The 19,533-nt window shown below is 45.8% G+C and overlaps 1 protein-coding gene across 1 annotated transcript in view; it reads left to right on the top strand.

Moving 5' to 3' along the window:
* Positions 1-5,530: 5,530 nt before the first annotated feature.
* LOC132821662 (thiamine transporter 2-like) overlaps positions 5,531-19,533 on the top strand; it is a 31,134-nt gene continuing 17,131 nt past the window's right edge. Inside the window, exon 1 of the mRNA XM_060834372.1 lies at positions 5,531-5,701. Within this exon, the coding sequence (XP_060690355.1) occupies positions 5,531-5,701 (171 nt within the window). The remainder of the gene's footprint in view (positions 5,702-19,533) is intronic.

Raw genomic sequence — 19,533 nt, 5'->3', positions numbered from 1 at the left:
ATTTAGCTACATTGAACCCCATTTGCCACCTCTCAGCCCAATTCTGCAGTTTATCCAAGTCCCCCTGCAACCTGTGACATTCTTCCACACTGTCCACTACTCCACCGACTTTAGTGTCACCTGCAAACTTACTAACCCATCCACCTATGCCTGCATCTAAGTCATTTATAAAAATGACAAACAGCAGTGGTCCCAAAACAGATCCTTGTGGCACACCACTAGTAACCGGACTCCAGGCTGAATATTTTCCATCAACCACCACTCGCTGCCTTCTTTCAGAAAGCCAGTTTTTAATCCAATCTGCTAAATCACCCTCAATCCCATGCCTCTGCATTTTCTCCAACAGCCTACCATGTGGAACCTTACCAAAGGCTTTACTGAAGTCCATGTACAACACGTCAACTGCCCTACCCTCATCCATGTGCTCGTTCACCTTCTCAAAAAACTCAATGAGGTTTGTGAGACACGACCTGCCCTTGACGAAACCATGTTGACTATCTGAAATCAAATTGTTGCTTGCTAGATGATTATAAATCTTATCTCTTATAATCCTTTCCAAAACTTTTCCTCCAACAGACGTAAGGCTCTCTGGTCTATAATTACCTGGGTCATCTCTACTGCCCTTCTTGAACAAGGGCACAACATTTGCAATCCTCAAGTCCTCTGGTACTAAACCTGTAGACAATGGTGACTCAAATATCAAAGCCAAAGGTTCCAACACCTCCTCCCTAGCATCTCAGAGAATCCTTGGATAAATCCCATCTGGCTCAGGGGATCTGTCTACTTTCACTCCTAGAGTTGATAACACCTCCTCCTAACTAACCTCCATCCGGATTAAAACTCACAGATGTGGGGACTATTTTCTAAATGGGGAAATGCTTCAGAATTCTGAAGCACAAAGGGACTTGGAAACTCTAGTTCAGGATTCTCTGAAGGTTAACATGTGGGTTCAGTGAGCAGTTAGGAAGGCAAATGCAATGTCAGCGTTAATTTCAAGACGTCTGGAATACAACAGCAGAGCTGTATTGCTGAGGCTGAATAAGGCTCCAATCAGACCACGTTTGGAGTATTGTGAATGGTTTTGGGTTCTGTATCTAAAGAAAGATATGCTGGCCTTGGAGGGGGTCCAGAAGAGGTTTACAAGAGTAATCCCATGGGGGAAGGGCTTGTCATATGAGGAGCAGCTGCAGACTGGAGGTCAATACTTGATGAAGTTCAAAAGGATGGAGGTGGGGATCTGATTAAAACTTACAGAACACTGGGAGGCCTGGATAGAGTGGGCACGGAGAAGATGTTTCCACGACTAGGAGAGACTGGGACCTGAGGGCAAAGTGAAGGGACGACCCTTTAGAACTGAGATGAGGAGGAATCTCTTCAGCGAGAGGCTGGTGAATCGGTGGAACTCTTTGCCATAGAGTTACTAATGCTGCACCACAAGGATCTGTTATGGAGCCACTGCTGTTTGTCATTTTTATAAACAACCTAGATGAGGGTGTAGAAGGATGGGTTAGTAAATTTGTGGATGACACTAAGGTCGGTAGTGTTGTGAATATTACTGAAGGATGTTGCAGGTTACAGAGGCACATGGATAAGTTGCAGAGCTGGGCTGGGAGGTGGCAAATAGAGTTAAATGTGGAAAAGTGTGAGGTGATACACTTTGGAAAGAGTAGCAGGAATACAAAGTACTAGGCTAACGGTAAGATTCTTGGTAGTGTAGATGAGCAGAGAGATCTCGTTGTCCATAGATCCCTCAAAGTTGTCATCCAGATTGATAGGGTTGTTAAGAAGGCGTACGGTGTGTTGGCTTTTATTGGTAGAGGGATTGAGTTTCAGAACCATGAGGTCATGCTGCAGCTGGACAACACTGGTGCAGCCACATTTGAAGGATGTGGAAGCTTTGGAAAGGGTCAGAGGGCATTTACTACGATGTTGTCTAGTATGGAGGGAAAGTCTTATGAAGAAAGTTTGAGGGGCTTGAGGCTGTTTTTGTTAGAGAGGAGGTTGAGAGGTGACTTTATTGAGACATATAAGATAATAAGAGTGTTAGATCGTGTGGATAGTGAGAGCCTTTTTTCTGGGGTGATGATGGTTAGGATGAGAGGACATAGCTTTAAATTGAGGGGTGATAGATATAGGGCAGATGTCAGGGGTAGTTTCTTTACTCAGAGAGTAGTAGGGGGGGGTGGAATGCACTGTCTGCAAGGGTAGTAAACTAAACAACCTTAAGGGCATTTAAATGGTCCTTGGATAAACATATGCACGAGAATGGAACAGTGTAGGATAGATGAGCTTCAAATTTGTTTCACAGGGTGGCACAACATCGATGGCCGAAGGTCCTGTACTGCGCTGTAATGTTCTATGTTCGAGAGGGCTGTGGAGGCCAAGCCATTGAGTGTATTTAAGACAGAGAACGAGAGGTTCTTGATGAGTAAACGGATCAGAGGTTAGAACATAGTGTACTATAGAACATAGAACAGGTCCTTCGGCCCACGATATTGTGCTGACAATTAATCCTAATCTAAAATAAAATAATTTAACCTATGCACCCCTCAACTCACTGCTATCCATGTGCATGTCCAGCAGTCGCTTAAATGTCCCCAGTGACTCTGCTTCCACCATGCATTCACAACTCTCTGCTTAAAGAACCTTCCTCTGATGTCCCCTCTATACCATCCCCCTAATATCTTAAAAATATGACCCCTCATGCCTGTCAGTCCTGCCCTGGGGAAAAGTCTCTGGCTTTTGACTCTATCCACACCACTCATTACCTTGTACACCTCGATCAGGTCTCCTCTCTTGCGCCTTCCCTCCAGAGAGAAAAGTCCAAACTTATTCAATCTTTCTTCATAAGGCAAGCCCTCCAGTCCAGGTACCATCCTGGTAAACCTTCTTTGTACCCTCTCCAAGGCCTCTGTATCTTTCCTATTGTACGGTGACCAGAACTGGACACAATATTCCCAGTGTGGTCTCACCAGGGACTTGTAGAGCTGCAGCAAAACCTCGCGGCTCTTAAACTCGATCCCCCTGTTAATGAAAGCCAAAACACCATATACTTTCTTAACAACCCTATCCACCTGGGTGGCAACTTTGAGGGATCTATGTACTTGCACACCCAGATCCCTCTGTTCCTCCACACTGCCAAGAATCCTGTCTTCAATCCTATATTCAGCATTCAAGTTCGACCTTCCAAAATGCATCACTTCGCATTTATCCAGGTTGAACTCCATCTGCCCTTTCTCAGCCCAGCTCTGCATCCTGTCTATGTCATGCTGCAGCCTGCAATAGCCTTCGATACTATCAATGGCACCTCCAACCTTTGTGTCATCAGCATTTACTAACCCACCCTCAACCTTCGCATCCAAGTCATTTATAAAAATTACAAGGAGCAGAGGCCCAAGAACAGAGCCCTGCAGAACCCCACTCAACACTGACCTCCAGGTAGAATACTTTCCATCTACAACCACTCTCTGCCTTCTGTCAGCCAACCAGTTCTGAATCCAGATAGCCAAATCTCCCTGTATCCCATACTTCCTGACTTTATGAATGAGCCTACCGTGGGGAACCTTATCAAATGCCTTGCTGAAGTCCATATACACCACATCCACTGCTCGACCTTTGTCAACCTGTCTTGTCACCTCCTCAAAGAACTCAATAAGATTTGTGAGGCATGACCTGCCCCTCACAAAGCCATGCTGACTGCCTTTAATCACACTATGCTTTGCCAAATAGTCATAAATCCTATCCCTCAGAATTCTTTCCAAAACTTTGCTGACCACAGGTGTAAGACTGACTGGTCTGTAATTGCCAGGGAGTTCCCTATTACCCTTCTTGAAAAGAGGAACAACATTCGCCTCCTTCCAATCCTCTGGTACTCTCCCGTGGAGAGTGAGGAGGCAAATATCCAACATTTCCAGCACATCAACTTCATCAATCTTGATCTGTTCAAGACTGTATCCCAGCTTCTCGAAGTTCTCATCCACAACAAGGTCCCTTTCCTTAGTGAAAACCAAAGCAAAAACTCATTTAGGCCTTCCCCTATCTGCTCAGACTCCACGCACACAAGTTCCCTCCCCTATCCCTGATTGGCCCTACCTTCTCCCTGATCATTCTCTTATTCCTCACGTATGAGTAAAATGCCTTTGGGTTCTCCCTAATCCTTCCTGCCAAGCCTTTTTTTGTGCCCCTTCCTGGCCTTCTTCAGTCCATTTCTGAGTTCCTTACTAGTAAGCCTATAATCCTCTAAAGCTGTGCTAGATCCTTGCTTCCTCCATCATATGTAAGCTGCCTTCTTCCTTTTGACAAGAAGTTCCTCTGTTCTCGCATCAAAGGCCCACTAATCTTACCCCTTCTTACCTGTCTCAGAGGAACAAATTTGTGCATCACTCCCAACAACTGCTCCTTAAACAATCTCCACATGTTTGTTGTGCCCTTTCTGTGGAACAATTGCTCCCAGTCTGTGCTTTCCAACGGCTGTCTGATAGCATCATAAGTTCCTTTTCCCCAATTAAGTATCTTCCCTCGGTAACTGCTCCTTTCACTCTCCAAGGCTATGGTAAATGTGAGGCAGTTGTGGTCACTGTCACCAAAGTGTTCTCCCACCGCGACATCTGACACCTGTCCTGGCTCATTGCTAAGCACCAAATCCAAAATGGCCTCTCCCCTTGTCGGTCTGTCTACGTACTGAGTAAGGAAACCCTCCTGAACACACCTGACAAAAACGGCTCCATCCAAACCATCTGCACTAAGGTTACAGAGAGGAGGCAGGAAAATGGGGTTGAGAAACATATCAGAGCTGAAAATGTGTTGCTGGAAAAGCACAGCAGGTCAGGCAGCATCCAAGGAACAGGAAATTCGACGTTTCGGGCATAAACCCTTCTTGAAGAAAGGTTTATGCCCGAAACGTTGAATTTCCTGTTCCTTGGATGCTGCCTGACCTGCTGCGCTTTTCCAGCAACACATTTTCAGCTCTGATCTCCAGCATCTGCAGACCTCACTTTCTCCTTGAGAAACATACAATACATGATTGAATTGCAGAGCAGATTTGATGGGCCAAATGGCCAACTCTGTTCTTATATTTTATGGTAAATGTGTAAATTTTTAAACATCATAATTTCACCATTAAGGGATCAAAAGAATATTTAATTCTGGTGCTTTATGCTCCATTGTGCTTTTAAGTACCTTCTGCTGAACTATCAGTAAAGAATTTTAGTGAATGATTTAGATAAAAAATTAAAAATTACTTTAAATATTTAAACAGATCAAACATTGAGGGTTCACATTGTGTTGATGTGAAGGTCTTTTTGTTTTTATTTTGTCACTTTTGTTGATAATTTCAAGTGTTCAGTAACATATTCATATCTAACTGTGTTCCAAAAGAAAACTGGTGCAGAAATCCGATTCATTGAAGGTTGAAAGTTCTTGTTTTCATGATCAAAGGTTTAGTGTTCTCAGTTCTTAAAGTGCTGGAGAATTCCAGCTGAACACAGAAGTCAGGACAAACTCAAAAGGATTGACTTCTGTTTTGCTGACTATGCCTTCAGGCTGCACTGGTGCTGGCTGCTGGAATGGGACAGAAAGTAAACAGTGGATTTCCACCCCTCTGCTTCTATGTGCCATTGGATTCTTCTCAATGATGAGGCCAATTGATTCATTTTTGGTGGCTTATGTAACTGGACCAGATAAAAACTTCACCGTTGAACAGGTATGTGTCCACGACCTTGTCTATCCACCAACTTCATCTGATTCTTTGGCTTAATACAGCAACCACTATGTTACAATTTCCTCAAGTGTTTCATTAGTGAAATGTGGATAAGAGCAACCTTCAGGGAGACCTGTAGCTTGTAGCTTTATATAAGAACTAGGAGCAGGAGTAGGACATTCAGCCCCTCAAGCCTGTTCTGCCATTCAATACGATCCTGGCTGATCTAGTCTCAACCTCTGCTCCACTTTCCTGTCCACTCTTGTCAGTGCATAATGTATAGGAGTTGGGAGGCACACGACATTGGTGAAGTCACTTTTAGAATACTGCATACAATTCTGGTCACCCCTCTCTAGGAAAGATGTTATTAAATTTGAGAGGGTGTAGAAAAGGTTTACAAGGATATTGCTAGGGTTGGAGGGTTTCAGCTATAGGGATTCAGGTGAATAGGCTGAGGGGTGACCTTATGGAGGTTTATAAAATCATGAGGGGCTTGGATAGGGTGAATAGGCCAAGTCTTTTCCCTGGGTTGGGGAGTCCAAATCTAGGGACATAGGATTAAGATGAGAGGGGAAGGATTTAAAAAGGAACCTGAGGGCTAATTTTTTCACACAGAGGGTGGTGCGTGTATGGAATGAGCTGCCAGAAGAAGTGGTGGAGGTTGGTACAATTGCAACATTTAAAAAGCATCCGGATAGGTATATGAATAGGAAGGATTTAGAGAGATATGGGACAAATGCTGGCAAATGGGACTAGATTAGGTTAGGATATCAGGATGGCATGGACACGTTGGACCGAAGGGTCTGTTCCCGTTCTGTACATCTCTATGACTATGACTCTCCATAACCTTTCAACCTGTTACTAATTAAACATTTGTCTATCTCCTCCTTAAACTTACTCAATGTCCCAGCATCTACCATTATCTGCGGGAGTGAATTCCAGATTTACGAACTTTGAGGGAAGTAATTTCTCCTCATCTCTGTTTTAAGTTTGCCACCCGTTACGCTAAAATTATTGCCTCTCATTCGAGGTTGCTTTACTTGAGGAGAGATTCCCTTCACATCTACTTTGTCAATCTCCTTTAGCATCTCGTATACATTAATGTGATCTCCTCGTACTCTTCTAAACTCCAGAGGGTTTGGGGAGAGGGCAGGATGCGGACATGAGGGATGCTGGATCAGCCATGATCCGATTGAATGGCAGAGCAGGCTCAAAGGGCTGAGTGGCCTCCTCCTGTTTCTATTTCTAATGGTGTTATAGGCCAGATCTCTCCTCCATTTCTTCTCAAAAGACAAACCCCTCACCTTTGGAATCAATGTAATGCCCTTCCACTGAACTGCCTCCAGTACAAATACATCCCTCCTCAGGTAAAGGGACCAAACTTATACACTATACTCCAGGGGCAGTCTCATTAATGCCTTGTATGGTTACAACTTAGAATCCCTACAGTGTGGAAACAGGCCCTTTGGCCCAACAAGTCCACACCAATGCGCCAAAGAGCATCCCACTCCCACCCAACCCCCATTACTCTACATTTACTCCTGACTAATGGACCTAACCTACAGATCCCTGAACACTATGGGCAATTTAACATGGACAATTCACCCTAACCTACACATCCCTGAACAGTATAGTCAATTTAGCATGGCCAATTCACCTAACCTGTACATCTTTGGACTGTGGGAGGTAACCGGAGCACCCAGAGGAAACCCACACAGACACGGGGAGAACATGCACACTCCACACAGTCAGTCGCCTGAGGTGGGAATTGAACCCAGATCCCTGGTACCATGAGGCAGCTGTGCTAACCACTGAGCCACTGTGCCACCGTAACCACTGCTCTACCTTTATACTCTATTCCTTTAGCAATAAATACTAAAATTATAGAAACATCGAGGCTTATAAAATCATGAGGGCCATAGATAATGTGAATAGCAAAAGTTTTTTCCGTAGTTCAAGGTGAGAGCTCAGGTTTAAGGTGAGAGGTGAAAGATTTAAAAGGGATCTGAGGGGCAACATTTTCACACAGATGTTAGTGTGTGTTTGGAATAAACTGCCAGAGGAAGTGGTAGACTTATAACATATAAATCACATTTGGATAAGTATATGACTAGGAAAGTTTTAGAGGGATATGGACTAAATGCAGGAAAGTAGGACTAATTTAGTTTGAGTTGGATCAAAGGTCTGTTTCTGTGCTGTATGACTCTATGACTCTAGTATTCCTGTCATGATTCAAAATAGCCATTACAGTTGATCCTGATAGTTTCGGAATTTGCCTGCACATGTCCATTGAACATAAGTGCTGATCACACTGTGATATAACCCTTGGATAGCTGGTGTTTAACATCAAGCAACACAGGCCCTCCCTAACTGCGTTATTGATGGTCTGAAACAACACATCAAATGGAGTGAATTCTGAACAGGAGAAACTTCAGTAAAAACAGAGGAAGGTGAGAGTTCCCCACTGACAGCCCTGCATAGACTTTGTGACAGCACCACCCCCTCATCTCCATTTGACTCAGCAGCATGTCCGAGGTGACTCCTGTATTAGTGAATTCGGCAAAGAGACTGGCTCAGAACTGTACCACCTGCTACAACCATTCACCCATGGCACGGCTGCTAATGGTTCTAAAGATCACCGTGGCACTGAGCTTTTATACAATCAGGTCCTTCCAGCTGGGAGTGGGAGAGATAGTCCAAGATGTCATTTATCAGAGCATTCAGGAGGTCACACAGAGCTGCCTGTTCCACAGTCGAGAGTATACTGGTGTCTCCTACAAGCTTCATTGCCAGGAATGTGACGTTGGTGTGTGTGTGTGTGTGTGTGTGTGTGTATGTGTGTGTGTGTGTGTGTGTGTGTGTGTGGGAGAAAGAGAGTATGTACCGGGACAAGTGATGGGCTTGTTAGTGGGTGAACATTTTGGTGATGGTGACCACAATTCTGTGACTTTCACCTTGGTTGTGGAGAGAGATAGGTGCGCACAACAGGGTAGATTTTACAATTGGGGGAAGGGAAATTACGATGCTGTAAGACAGGATTTGAGGAGCATAAGTTGGGAGCATAGGCTGTCAGGGAAGGATGTGGTGGAAATGTGGAACTTTTTCAAGGAGCAGATATGACGTGTCCTTGATATGTATGTAACTATCAGGCAGGAAAGAGATGGTCGTGTGAGGGAGCCTTGGTTGACGAGGGAGGTTGAATGTCTAGTAAAGAGGAAGAAGGAGGCTTACATAAGGTTGAGGAAACAGGGTTCAGACAGAACAGTGGAGGGATACAGGATAGCCAGAAGGGACCTGAAGAAAGGGATTAGGAGAGCTAAGAGAGGGTATGAAAAATCCTTGGCGGATAGGATCAAGGATAACCCCAAGGCATTTTATGCGTATGTGAGAAACGTGAGAATGACGAGAACGAGGGTAGGTCCGATCAAGGACAGTAGTGGGAGATTGTGTATTGAGTCGGAAGAGATAGGAGAGGTCTTGAACGAGTACTTTTCTTCAGTATTTACGAACGAGAGGGACCATATTGTTGAAGAGGAGAGTGTGAAACAGACTGGTAAGCTAGAAGAGATACTTGTTAGGAAGGAAGATGTGTTGGACATTTTGAACAACTTGAGGATAGACAAGTCCCCCGGGCCTGACGGGATATATCCTAGGATTATGTGGGAAGCAAGAGAGGAAATTGCAGTACCGTTGGCAATGATCTTTTCGTCTTCACTGTCAATGGGGGTGGTACCAGGGGCCTGGAGAGTAGCGAATGTTGTGCCCCTGTTCAAAAAAGGGAATAGGGATAACCCCGGGAATTACAGGCCAGTTAGTCTTACTTCGGCGGTAGGCAAAGTAATGGAAAGGGTACTGAGGGATAGGATTTATGAGTATCTGGAAAGACGCTGCTTGATTAGGGACAGCCAGCACGGATTTGTGAGGGGTAGGTCTTGCCTTACAAGTCTTATTGAATTCTTTGAGGAGGTGACCAAGCATGTGGATGAGGGTAGAGCAGTGGATGTAGTGTACATGGATTTTAGTAAGGCATTTGATAAGGTTCCCCATGGTAGGCTTATGCGGAAAGTCAGGAGGCATGGGATAGAGGGAAACTTGGCCAATTGGATAGAAAACTGGCTAACCGGTCAAAGTCAGAGAGTGGTAGTAGATGGTAAATATTCAGCCTGGAGCCCAGTTACAAGTGGAGTTCAGCAGGGATCAGTTCTGGGTCCTCTGCTGTTTGTAATGTTTATTAATGACTTGGATGAGGGACTCGAAGGGTGGGTCAGTAAATTTGCAGATGATACGAAGATTGGTGGAGTTGTGGACAGTGAGGAGGGCTGTTGTCGGCTGCAAAGGGATTTAGATATGATGCAGAGTTGGGCTGAGGAGTGGCAGATGGAGTTCAACCCTGCCAAGTGTGAGGTTGTCCATTTTGGAAGAACAAATAAGAATGCGGAATACAGGGTTAACGGTAGGGTTCTTAGTCAGGTGGAGGAACAGAGGGATCTTGGGGTCTATGTACATAGATCTTTGAAAGTTGCCACTCAGGTGGATAGAGCTTGTAAGAAGGCCTATGGTGTATTAGCGTTCATTAGCAGAGGGATTGAATTCAAGAGTCGTGAAGTGATGTTGCAGCTGTACAGGACTTTGGTTAGGCCACATTTGGAGTACTATGTGCAGTTCTGGTTGCCTCACTTTAGGAAAGATGTGGAAGCTTTGGAGAGGGTGCAGAGAAGATTTACCAGGATGTTGCCTGGAATGGAGAATAGGTCGTACGAGGATAGGTTGAGAGTTCTCGGCCTTTTCTCGTTGGAACGGCGAAGGATGAGGGGTGACTTGATAGAGGTTTATAAGATGATCAGAGGAATAGATAGAGTAGACAGTCAGAAACTTTTTCCCCGGGTACAACAGAGTGTTACAAGGGGACATAAATTTAAGGTGAAGGGTGGAAGGTATCGGGGAGATGTCAGGGGTGGGTTCTTTACCCAGACAGTGGTGGGGACATGGAACGCGCTGCCCGTGGGAGTGGCAGAATCAGAATCATTGGCGACCTTTAAGCGGCAATTGGATAGGTACATGGATGGGTGCTTAATCTAGGATAGATGTTCAGTACGACATCGTGGGCCGAAGGGCCTGTTCTGTGCTGTATTGTTCTATGTTCTATGTTCTATGTTCTATGTCTGTGAGAGAGTGTGTGTGAGGGAGAAAGTGCATGTGTGTATGTATGTGTGTGTATGTGTGTGTAAGGGTGTCTGTGTGTATGTATGCGTATCTGTGTGTGTGTGTGTGTGTGAGAGAGAGAGAGTATGACTGTGTGTGTGTGTATGGTGGTGGTGAAGACCCCTCCCACAATTCAGCGACATGTGTTTCAGGCTGCTACAATAGAGCGGCAGCAATACGAGTCGTGTTGACCACTAACAGGATGTTGCCATCTTACTAAAGAGATGTTCTTCCTGTCCACCTACCTGGGTGAGCAATGCTGGAGATACATTTCGCTGATAATGGGAGGCTAGGTGTGTAAGCTGTACATCCCAAAGACTGGCTGATCATATCTCGCTGGCAGTTCACAACAAGCTAGGTACTGACCATATCCTGATGAAGAGCTAATGCTCGAAACATCGATTCTCCTGCTCCTCGGATGCTGCCTGACCTGCTGTGATTTTACAGCACCACGCTCTTCGACTCTGACCATATCCAACCTGCCCACACTGGTGAAGCTCACAACATGGTGTCTAACATTAGATCTGGTTCTAATAGACATCAGTTGACAAATAATCTTGAGTGTGCAAGGAACAATGCTGACAACGAACTTGGGATTGTCAGCTGGGTCTGTAGTCTGGTGTACGAGCATGTACTGGGAGATTCACATTCTAATACACAGGGTCCTATTCTTTACTCACAGAATGAATGTGGACTCACTGAGCCTGTTTCAACTCAACAAAATAGCTGGTCTCTGCTTCATTATCTTGACCAATTAGAGAGTCATCCTGCCTTGCCTAAAATTTAAACAGAGCTCGGCAGTTAACTGGTAGTCATCATTAGCTGGCACACTTTATGGCAATTAAGTCAAAAAAGCCTACCAACGCCTCTATTTCTTCAGAAAGCTAAGGAAGTTCAGCATGTTCACAAGGACTCTTACCAATTCTTATAGATGTACCATAGACAGTATCTGCTCTGGAGGTATCACAGTTTAGTATGTGCAGCTCTGCCCAAGACTGCATGAAATTACACAGAGTTGTGAATGCAGCCAACTAGCCGAGACCAGCCTGATCCTGAGTGGCAACCTTAGACTAGGCTAACCTGCCCATTCTTTCCATTGACTCCATCTACACTTCCCACTGCCTCAAGAAAGCAGCCAAAGACCTCTCCCGCCCCAGTTATACTCTCTTCCACCCTCCTCCATCAGGCAGAAGATACAAATGTTTGAAAGCGTACCAACAGATTTAACAACAGCTTCTTCCCTGTTGTTATCAGACTTATGAACAGACCTCTCATATATTAGCTTTGATCTTTCTCTGCACCTTCTCTGTAGCTGTAACTTTACATTCTGCATTCTGTTCCATTACTCTGATGTACTCTTATAAGGTATGATTTGTCTGGTTAGCATGCAAAACAATACATTTCAGTGTAATTTGGTACATGCAACAATCACAAATCAAATCAAATCAAATCAAATACCTCTACAAATCAGGTTCTGCTTGCAACCAAACAGCACTCTCCCCTCACAACACGATAAATGGCATTAGTCATGTTATATTCCCTTTATTTTAGTATTTCGTGTGAATTGTCCAGATGAGGGCAATCTGAAAAACTTTGACAAAAACGTATTATTTTTTAGCTCTGTTCAACCAGGTAATTACTATTTAATATAGATTCCATGCAGTTCTTCGTTCTTACTAGTTCCTTGGTTCTGTAGTTTTCCTGGGAGTGTTTGTTTTTGTATCTTTTTGCATCAAGTCAGACGAAAAGGGCTGAATCTTATGATATTTTTAGCTGCTTCATTTTCTTCCAGTTTTACAGAGAGATTCTCTCCAAAGCCCAGACTTGTTCTGCAATCATCCCAAACTCGCCACATTAACTAGTCACCCCATCCCTATGCTGCCCTCCCATTTGATATTAACCCCATTCTACCACTTGCTGGAGCTGGAACTCCCCACTGTTGGGATATCCCAGAACAGCCCAGCATCTCTTGTACCAGGATCATTATTGGAAGGCTATTACACACCTGAACAAGTGCTGGAAGTGTGGATCCACCCTGTGTGCACAGGGAATGGTAGAGAAGGGGAAATTGATGCTGCGTTTTTGTGGCTAGGGAGCTGGTGGATGTGATGGTGCAGAGGAAACTGTCCACGTTCCCTAAGACTCGCTGTGAGATCAGCGACACCAGAGCGTCCAAGCCCTGGTCTGAGATTGCCACGTGGTCTCAGCCATCTGAACAGCCACAGCCCGAAGGTCAATGCCCTTCTCCACTCTGCCAGAGTAAGTGCTACCTTCTTCTTTCTGATATCTTACACTTACTCGGTCTCTGCCCCTTCACCAACTCCCACTAAGGCACATGCTCTACCACTCTCACTATCGCAACATCTTTCCTCACTTTCTCTCAGTTGCTTAATCCCTGACTCCCACTCTGCTAATCCAGCATGCCCTATGCTCTGTCTACTATCTCACATCACCACTCCCCCACCTGCATCAGCACCAACATGAGTCAGCCACTTTCATCTCATGCAATAACTCCTCCGTCTCATTACCTGGAGAAAATGAACATATTAAACTGCCAAAAGTGCCATTGTGGGTGGCAGACTGCCTGACATTCCCTATGAGGACAGGTTCCTGACCTGGCCTGACTTTACCCAAACCCCTGACCTGATCTCAGAGGCTGCCATGGATTCGCTATGCCGGGCTTCCCTGACTGAAGGCTGTTATGCTGATACGACTGAACAGCGTTCCTCTTCAACTACGAGACATTCATTTGGCCAATAGTTGTCTGTTGTTTGCAAGGCTAGAACACACAGTGCAGTGTAACACTGACAGAGCACAGTGCTGTACAACAACAGATACACTGCCCTTGACTTCTGACAAGCCTCCTGGCATTGTGATTGTACTAAAAGGTAAGGCAGGGCAAGGAATGGCAGAGATGCTGTGGGCATCCAGGTAGGCATAAACTGAGAGTTAGTGTGTGACCCTGAGATGCAGCCTGGTCCAGACCATGAGCTGACACTTGGTGCCAAGTGTCTTTGTAGCAGCATTGCAATGAGAGCAGTCAGTATACTGCACACTGCTGCAGCAAAGAGCCAATGTCTTCTATAAGTAGTTTGGAGATGTGTCAGATGCTAAGGTCAGTAGAGATGGGTTGTGTACAGCTACAGTCCTGGAGTGTGCCCTGAGACATTGGTGACTTCTGTCCAGGATGGCAATTTGGAGAGAATCCAGTGATTTGGAGTCACCAGGCTGTGACTGTCACAATGGGGACTGTCAGCATCTAGTTCCTATCCAGAACCTGGACAAGCATCAGGCAAGAATTGGAATTAATGAAGGTGATAACAAGCAATAATCCTTGAGAAAGATATCTCACTGCTCCCTAACAAAAAGCTTGAGCCCCAGAACTCTGTTTGAAATGTGACTTATTGCTCCTGACCCCATGAAAGATGGACTGCTCATGTGATTCTCCCTGACGTGTTTAGGTCCTTGTAAGATTCTGCCACAGGTTCTGTTGAGTTTTTCTGCTGTTTCCCTATTCCATGTTATAAATTCTCCTGTCTCTATCAGTAATGCGCACTCATTTGTCTGCTAATCATTTCCCTTTTACATAATTATAGGAGCTTTTACAAATAAATTTTGACTCTCTCACTTTCTTACTTTTTTTTATTCGATCAGTTTTTGGGTCCTTTTTTGCTGAATCTTAAATTGCTCCCTATCTTAAATTTATTATTTTTCCTTTCTACCAAAGGAGATTATATCCTCTTTGTTTGAACGATTAGAGCAGGAACATAGCAACAGGAGTAGGCCATTCGGCCCCTCTGCTATTCAGTGACAGCATGGTTGATCTGTGGCTTCACTTCATATGCCTGCCTTAGGCCCATATCCCTTGATGCCTTTGTTTAATAAAAAGATTGTCTATCTCAGATTTAAATTTAACAATTGAATCATAAAGGAGCCTATATTTTATGATATGAGTGATAGAACTCAGTCTGAAGCTAGGGTCTTAAATCTAAAAAGAAACTATGAAGGTATGAATTGTAGTAGATTTGAGAAACTGCAATAAAAGTTCGGAATCTTTAAATTCTCTTGTTAATCCTGGTTGATCACTTTTCCTATTTTTATTTTATTTGATTTGATTTATTATTGTCATGTGCATTGAGATACAGTGAAAAGTATTGTATTGTCTGTTGTCTCCAGATAAATCATATCTTACTCCATTCCAAGATGGCGGCATGGAAGGACCTTCCAGTCAGAGCTCCTCTGCACACAGCCTGCTTTGCCTTTTTCTTTTTTTGTCTCCTCTTTATAGCTATCCTCTACCCTCCCCCCACCGCCCCACCAACTTTTAACTGCCCTGCCCTGCCCAGATAGTGGGGTTGAGGGAACGGGTGCAGCCAAAGCCTGGGCTGGAGCAGAGCGTTGTGGGTTGTGACCCATGGTGGAGTGTGTGGGCCGAGTGATGGGCCGAGTCCTGGAGCAGCAGGGGAACAGGCTGGAGCTGGAACAGTGTCAGAGTGAGTCCTGGCCAGAGGCCAGCAGGTGGAGATGGTGTGGCCTGGTGTTCTGGGGTCAGATGGCACAGACCCACATTGGATAGGGACTGAACATCAGTACTTTATGGTCACTTTTATTCTTGTTCTGGACTTTTTAAACTTTGTTCCCAATGCTAACCTCTTTTTTTACGCTGTAACAACACTCAAGTATCTGTACCTAAACATTCCTGATGAAGGGCTTATGCTCGAAATGTCGAATTCCCTATTCCTGAGATGCTGCCTAACCTGCTGTGCTTTAACCAGCAACACATTTTCAGCTGTGATCTCCAGCATCTGCAGACCTCATTTTTTACTAGGTATCCTGCACCCAAGTTAGCGCCAAGGGGTGACGTTACAAACTTTTCACTGCACTCATTCCAGTGTACATGATGATAAAGACTATTCTAATCTATAAGTACATCAGGGTAATAGAACAGAATGCGGAATATAGTGTTACAACTACAGAGAAGACATAGAGATAGATCAACTCTAATGTGCTGGGGGGAGTTTATAGGTGAAAATGCCACTAGGCCTTAAATGCCCCTCAGCTAAACCAAACTTCCCTCACGTGAACCATAAACAACCCACCCCTCCCTGGCTAAACCAAGGAAGGCTAAAGCCGTTATTTCCAAGCCCCATAATTCTTGCCAATGAATCCTTTCTTCTTCTGAAAACTGTCTGAGCTTCAACCAAACTGTTTTACACTTTCAGTTTGACCTGCGTTGAGGGTTAGGTCCTAACTTCTCTGGTTGTGACCTGTTGCCATTCAACGTTAAATTTCCGCTGAGGCTGCAGCGTTCTTCCTGATTCCTGTGACGGGTACTTCTCCCGATAAACCTCTTCTCCTGCAGTCAGCATCAAAGCAATGGTGTCATGTGTCAAGAAAGCTCCTTTCAACGATCAAACACTCCCCGTGACACTGTTTCCTTTTTGTCCAAAGCCAGTTTAAGTCAGGTGTCCAGTCCAGGGGAGAGACTCCAGGGACTGAATCCCCTGGCACTCCACACGATTCTGTCCTCGGTTTGCAGCAGGAAGCACAGAAACAAACAGATAAGGAGCCGATCACATTGAAATATTCGCACAGACAGGTAAACCAGGAAATTAAAAATAGGGACCCGGGTTCAATTCCAGCCTCAGGTGACTGTCTGCATGGAGTTTGCACATTATTCTGCGTGGGTTTCCTCCAGGTGCTCCAGTTTCCTCCCACGGTCCAAAGATGAGCAGATCAGGTGAATTGGCCATGCTAAATTGCCCGTAGTGTTCAGGGATGTATAGGATGCATTAGTCAGGGGAACTGTAGGGTAATGGGGTACTCTTCAGAGGGTCGGTATGGACTTGTTGGGCCGAAGAGCCTGTTTCCACACTGTAGGAATTCTAATTCTAATTCTATTTAATAGCCTTCATTTTTAATTCAAGTTTCAGATAGTGAAGTCCTTGAGTTAAGAATGCTTGTAGTTCCAAATGCTCATACTTACACAGGTGTAAGATATATGAATGTTTCCCGTACTCAGGAATAGCTACTTTCCATTGTCCCGCATTGTGTTCAGACTTGTGTACAAATCGACTTATGATCAGACTCCAGTATGGACTCCATTCCCAACCTGGAGTTTGCTTGTGATATTTTTTTAAAAATGTATTTCACATGAGTTATTTCTGAATCATTACAGGAAAAATTTTGAAATCCAAAAATGCAAAAGGCAAGGCAGGCAGCATCAGGAGGGAGATGGACACAGCAAGGCAGGCAGCATCAGGAGGGAGAGGGACACAGCAAGGCAGGCAGCATCAAGAGGGAGAGGGACACAGCAAGGCAGGCAGCATCAGGAGGGAGAGGGACACAGCAAGGCAGGCAGCATCAGGAGGGAGAGGGACACAGCAAGGCAGGCAGTATCAGGAGGGAGAGGGACACAGCAAGGCAGGCAGTATCAGGAGGGAGAGGGACACAGCAAGGCAGGCAGTATCAGGAGGGAGAGGGACACAGCAAGGCAGGCAGCATCAGGAGGGAGAGGGACACAGCAAGGCAGGCAGCATCAGGAGGGAGAGGGACACAGCAAGGCAGGCAGTATCAGGAGGGAGAGGGACACAGCAAGGCAGGCAGTGTCAGGAGGGAGAGGGAACACAGCAAGGCAGGCAGCATCAAGAGGGAGAGGGACACAGCAAGGCAGGCAGTATCAGGAGGGAGAGGGACACAGCAAGGCAGGCAGTGTCAGGAGGGAGAGGGAACACAGCAAGGCAGGCAGCATCAGGAGGGAGAGGGACACAGCAAGGCAGGCAGTGTCAGGAGGGAGAGGGACACAGCAAGGCAGGCAGCATCAGGAGGGAGAGGGTCACAGCAAGGCAGGCAGCATCAAGAGGGAGAGGAACACAGCAAGGCAGGCAGCATCAGGAGGGAGAGGGACACAGCAAGGCAGGCAGCATCAGGAGGGAGAGGGACACAGCAAGGCAGGCAGCATCAAGAGGGAGAGGAACACAGCAAGGCAGGCAGTATCAGGAGGGAGAGGGACACAGCAAGGCAGGCAGCATCAAGAGGGAGAGGGACACAGCAAGGCAGGCAGCATCAAGAGGGAGAGGGAACACAGCAAGGCAGGCAGTATCAAGAGGGAGAGGAACACAGCAAGGCAGGCAGTATCAGGAGGGAGAGGGACACAGCAAGGCAGGCAGTGTCAGGAGGGAGAGGAACACAGCAAGGCAGGCAGTGTCAGGAGGGAGAGGGTCACAGCAAGGCAGGCAGCATCAGGAGGGAGAGGGACACAGCAAGGCAGGCAGTGTCAGGAGGGAGAGGGACACAGCAAGGCAGGCAGCATCAGGAGGGAGAGGGACACAGCAAGGCAGGCAGCATCAGGAGGGAGAGGGACACAGCAAGGCAGGCAGTGTCAGGACGTGGAGAAATCGACGTTTCAGGTATAACCCTTCCTCAGGATTGGGGCGTGTGTGGGGGGGGGAGCTGTAGATAAAGGGGGTGGCAGGGGCAGGGTGGTGAACTGGGGGTAGCTGGTGACAGGTAGAGGGTACGACCTGGTTGATCAGTGGGAGGAATGAATCTGGTTGGTGGCAGGGAGCAGTGGAAGGGAGGGGGAGGGGCTGGGAAGGAAGTTAGGGGATGGGGAGGGAGATTATTTGAAATTGGAGAACTCAATGTTGAGTCCTCTGGGCTATAGGCTGCCCAGGCAAAAGATGAGGCGTTCTTCCTCCAATTTGCCATTTGATTTGCTGTGGCAATGGAGGAGGCCAAAGATGGTCATGTTGGAAAGGGTTTGGGAAAGGAAAGCCGGTCTGGCTGAGATGCTCGGTGAACTGTTCCCTAAGTTTACGCTTGGTCACCATGATGTAGAGAAGACCACATCGGGATCACCTGATGCAGTAAACTAGCTTGGAGGAGAGCTTGTTTGGGGTACCGATATCCTGGGGGAGGGAAATTTGCTAATGCTGTTCGGGAGGAGTTAAAGTAATTCAGCAGGGGGATGGGAACCTAAATTGTAGTTCTAGTGTTCTGGAGGTTGAGCGTTGTGAGGTCAGAAATAATGTTTTGAAGTCGCAAGAGATCACTAGCAAACAGGAAGGTGGTTTGAAGTGTGTTTATTTCAATGCCAGGAGCATCCAGAATAAGGTGGGTGAACTTGCAGCATGAGTTAGTACCTGGGACTTCAATGTTGTGGTCATTTCAGACCCATGGATAGAGCAGGGACAGGAATAGTTGTTGCAGGTTCGGTGGTTTAGATGTTTCAGTAAGAACAGAGAAGATGGTAAAAGAGGGGGAGGTGTGGCATTGTTAGTCAAGGACAGGATGACTGTGGCAGAAAGGACTTTTGAGGACTCGTCTGCTGAGGTAGTATGGGCTGAGGTTAGAGGCAGGAAAGGAGAGGTCACCCTGTTGGGAGTTTTCTATAGGCCTCCAAATAGTTTCAGACATGTAGAGGAAAGGATAGCAAAGTTAATTCTGGATAGGAGCAAGAGTAACAGGGTAGATGTTATGGGGTCTTTAACTTTCCAAATATTGACTTGAGTTTGAGTACTTTAGATGGGTCATGATTTGGAGATGCCGGTGTTGGACTGTGGTGTACAAAGTGAAGAATCACACAATGCCAAGTTATAGTCCATCAGGTTTAATTGGAGGCACTAGCTTTC

Source organism: Hemiscyllium ocellatum, chromosome 13, assembly GCF_020745735.1.
Source record: "Hemiscyllium ocellatum isolate sHemOce1 chromosome 13, sHemOce1.pat.X.cur, whole genome shotgun sequence".
Classification (NCBI taxonomy): domain Eukaryota; kingdom Metazoa; phylum Chordata; class Chondrichthyes; order Orectolobiformes; family Hemiscylliidae; genus Hemiscyllium; species Hemiscyllium ocellatum.
Note: the sequence above shows the minus strand (reverse complement) of the source record. Positions and strands in the feature narration are given on the sequence as shown.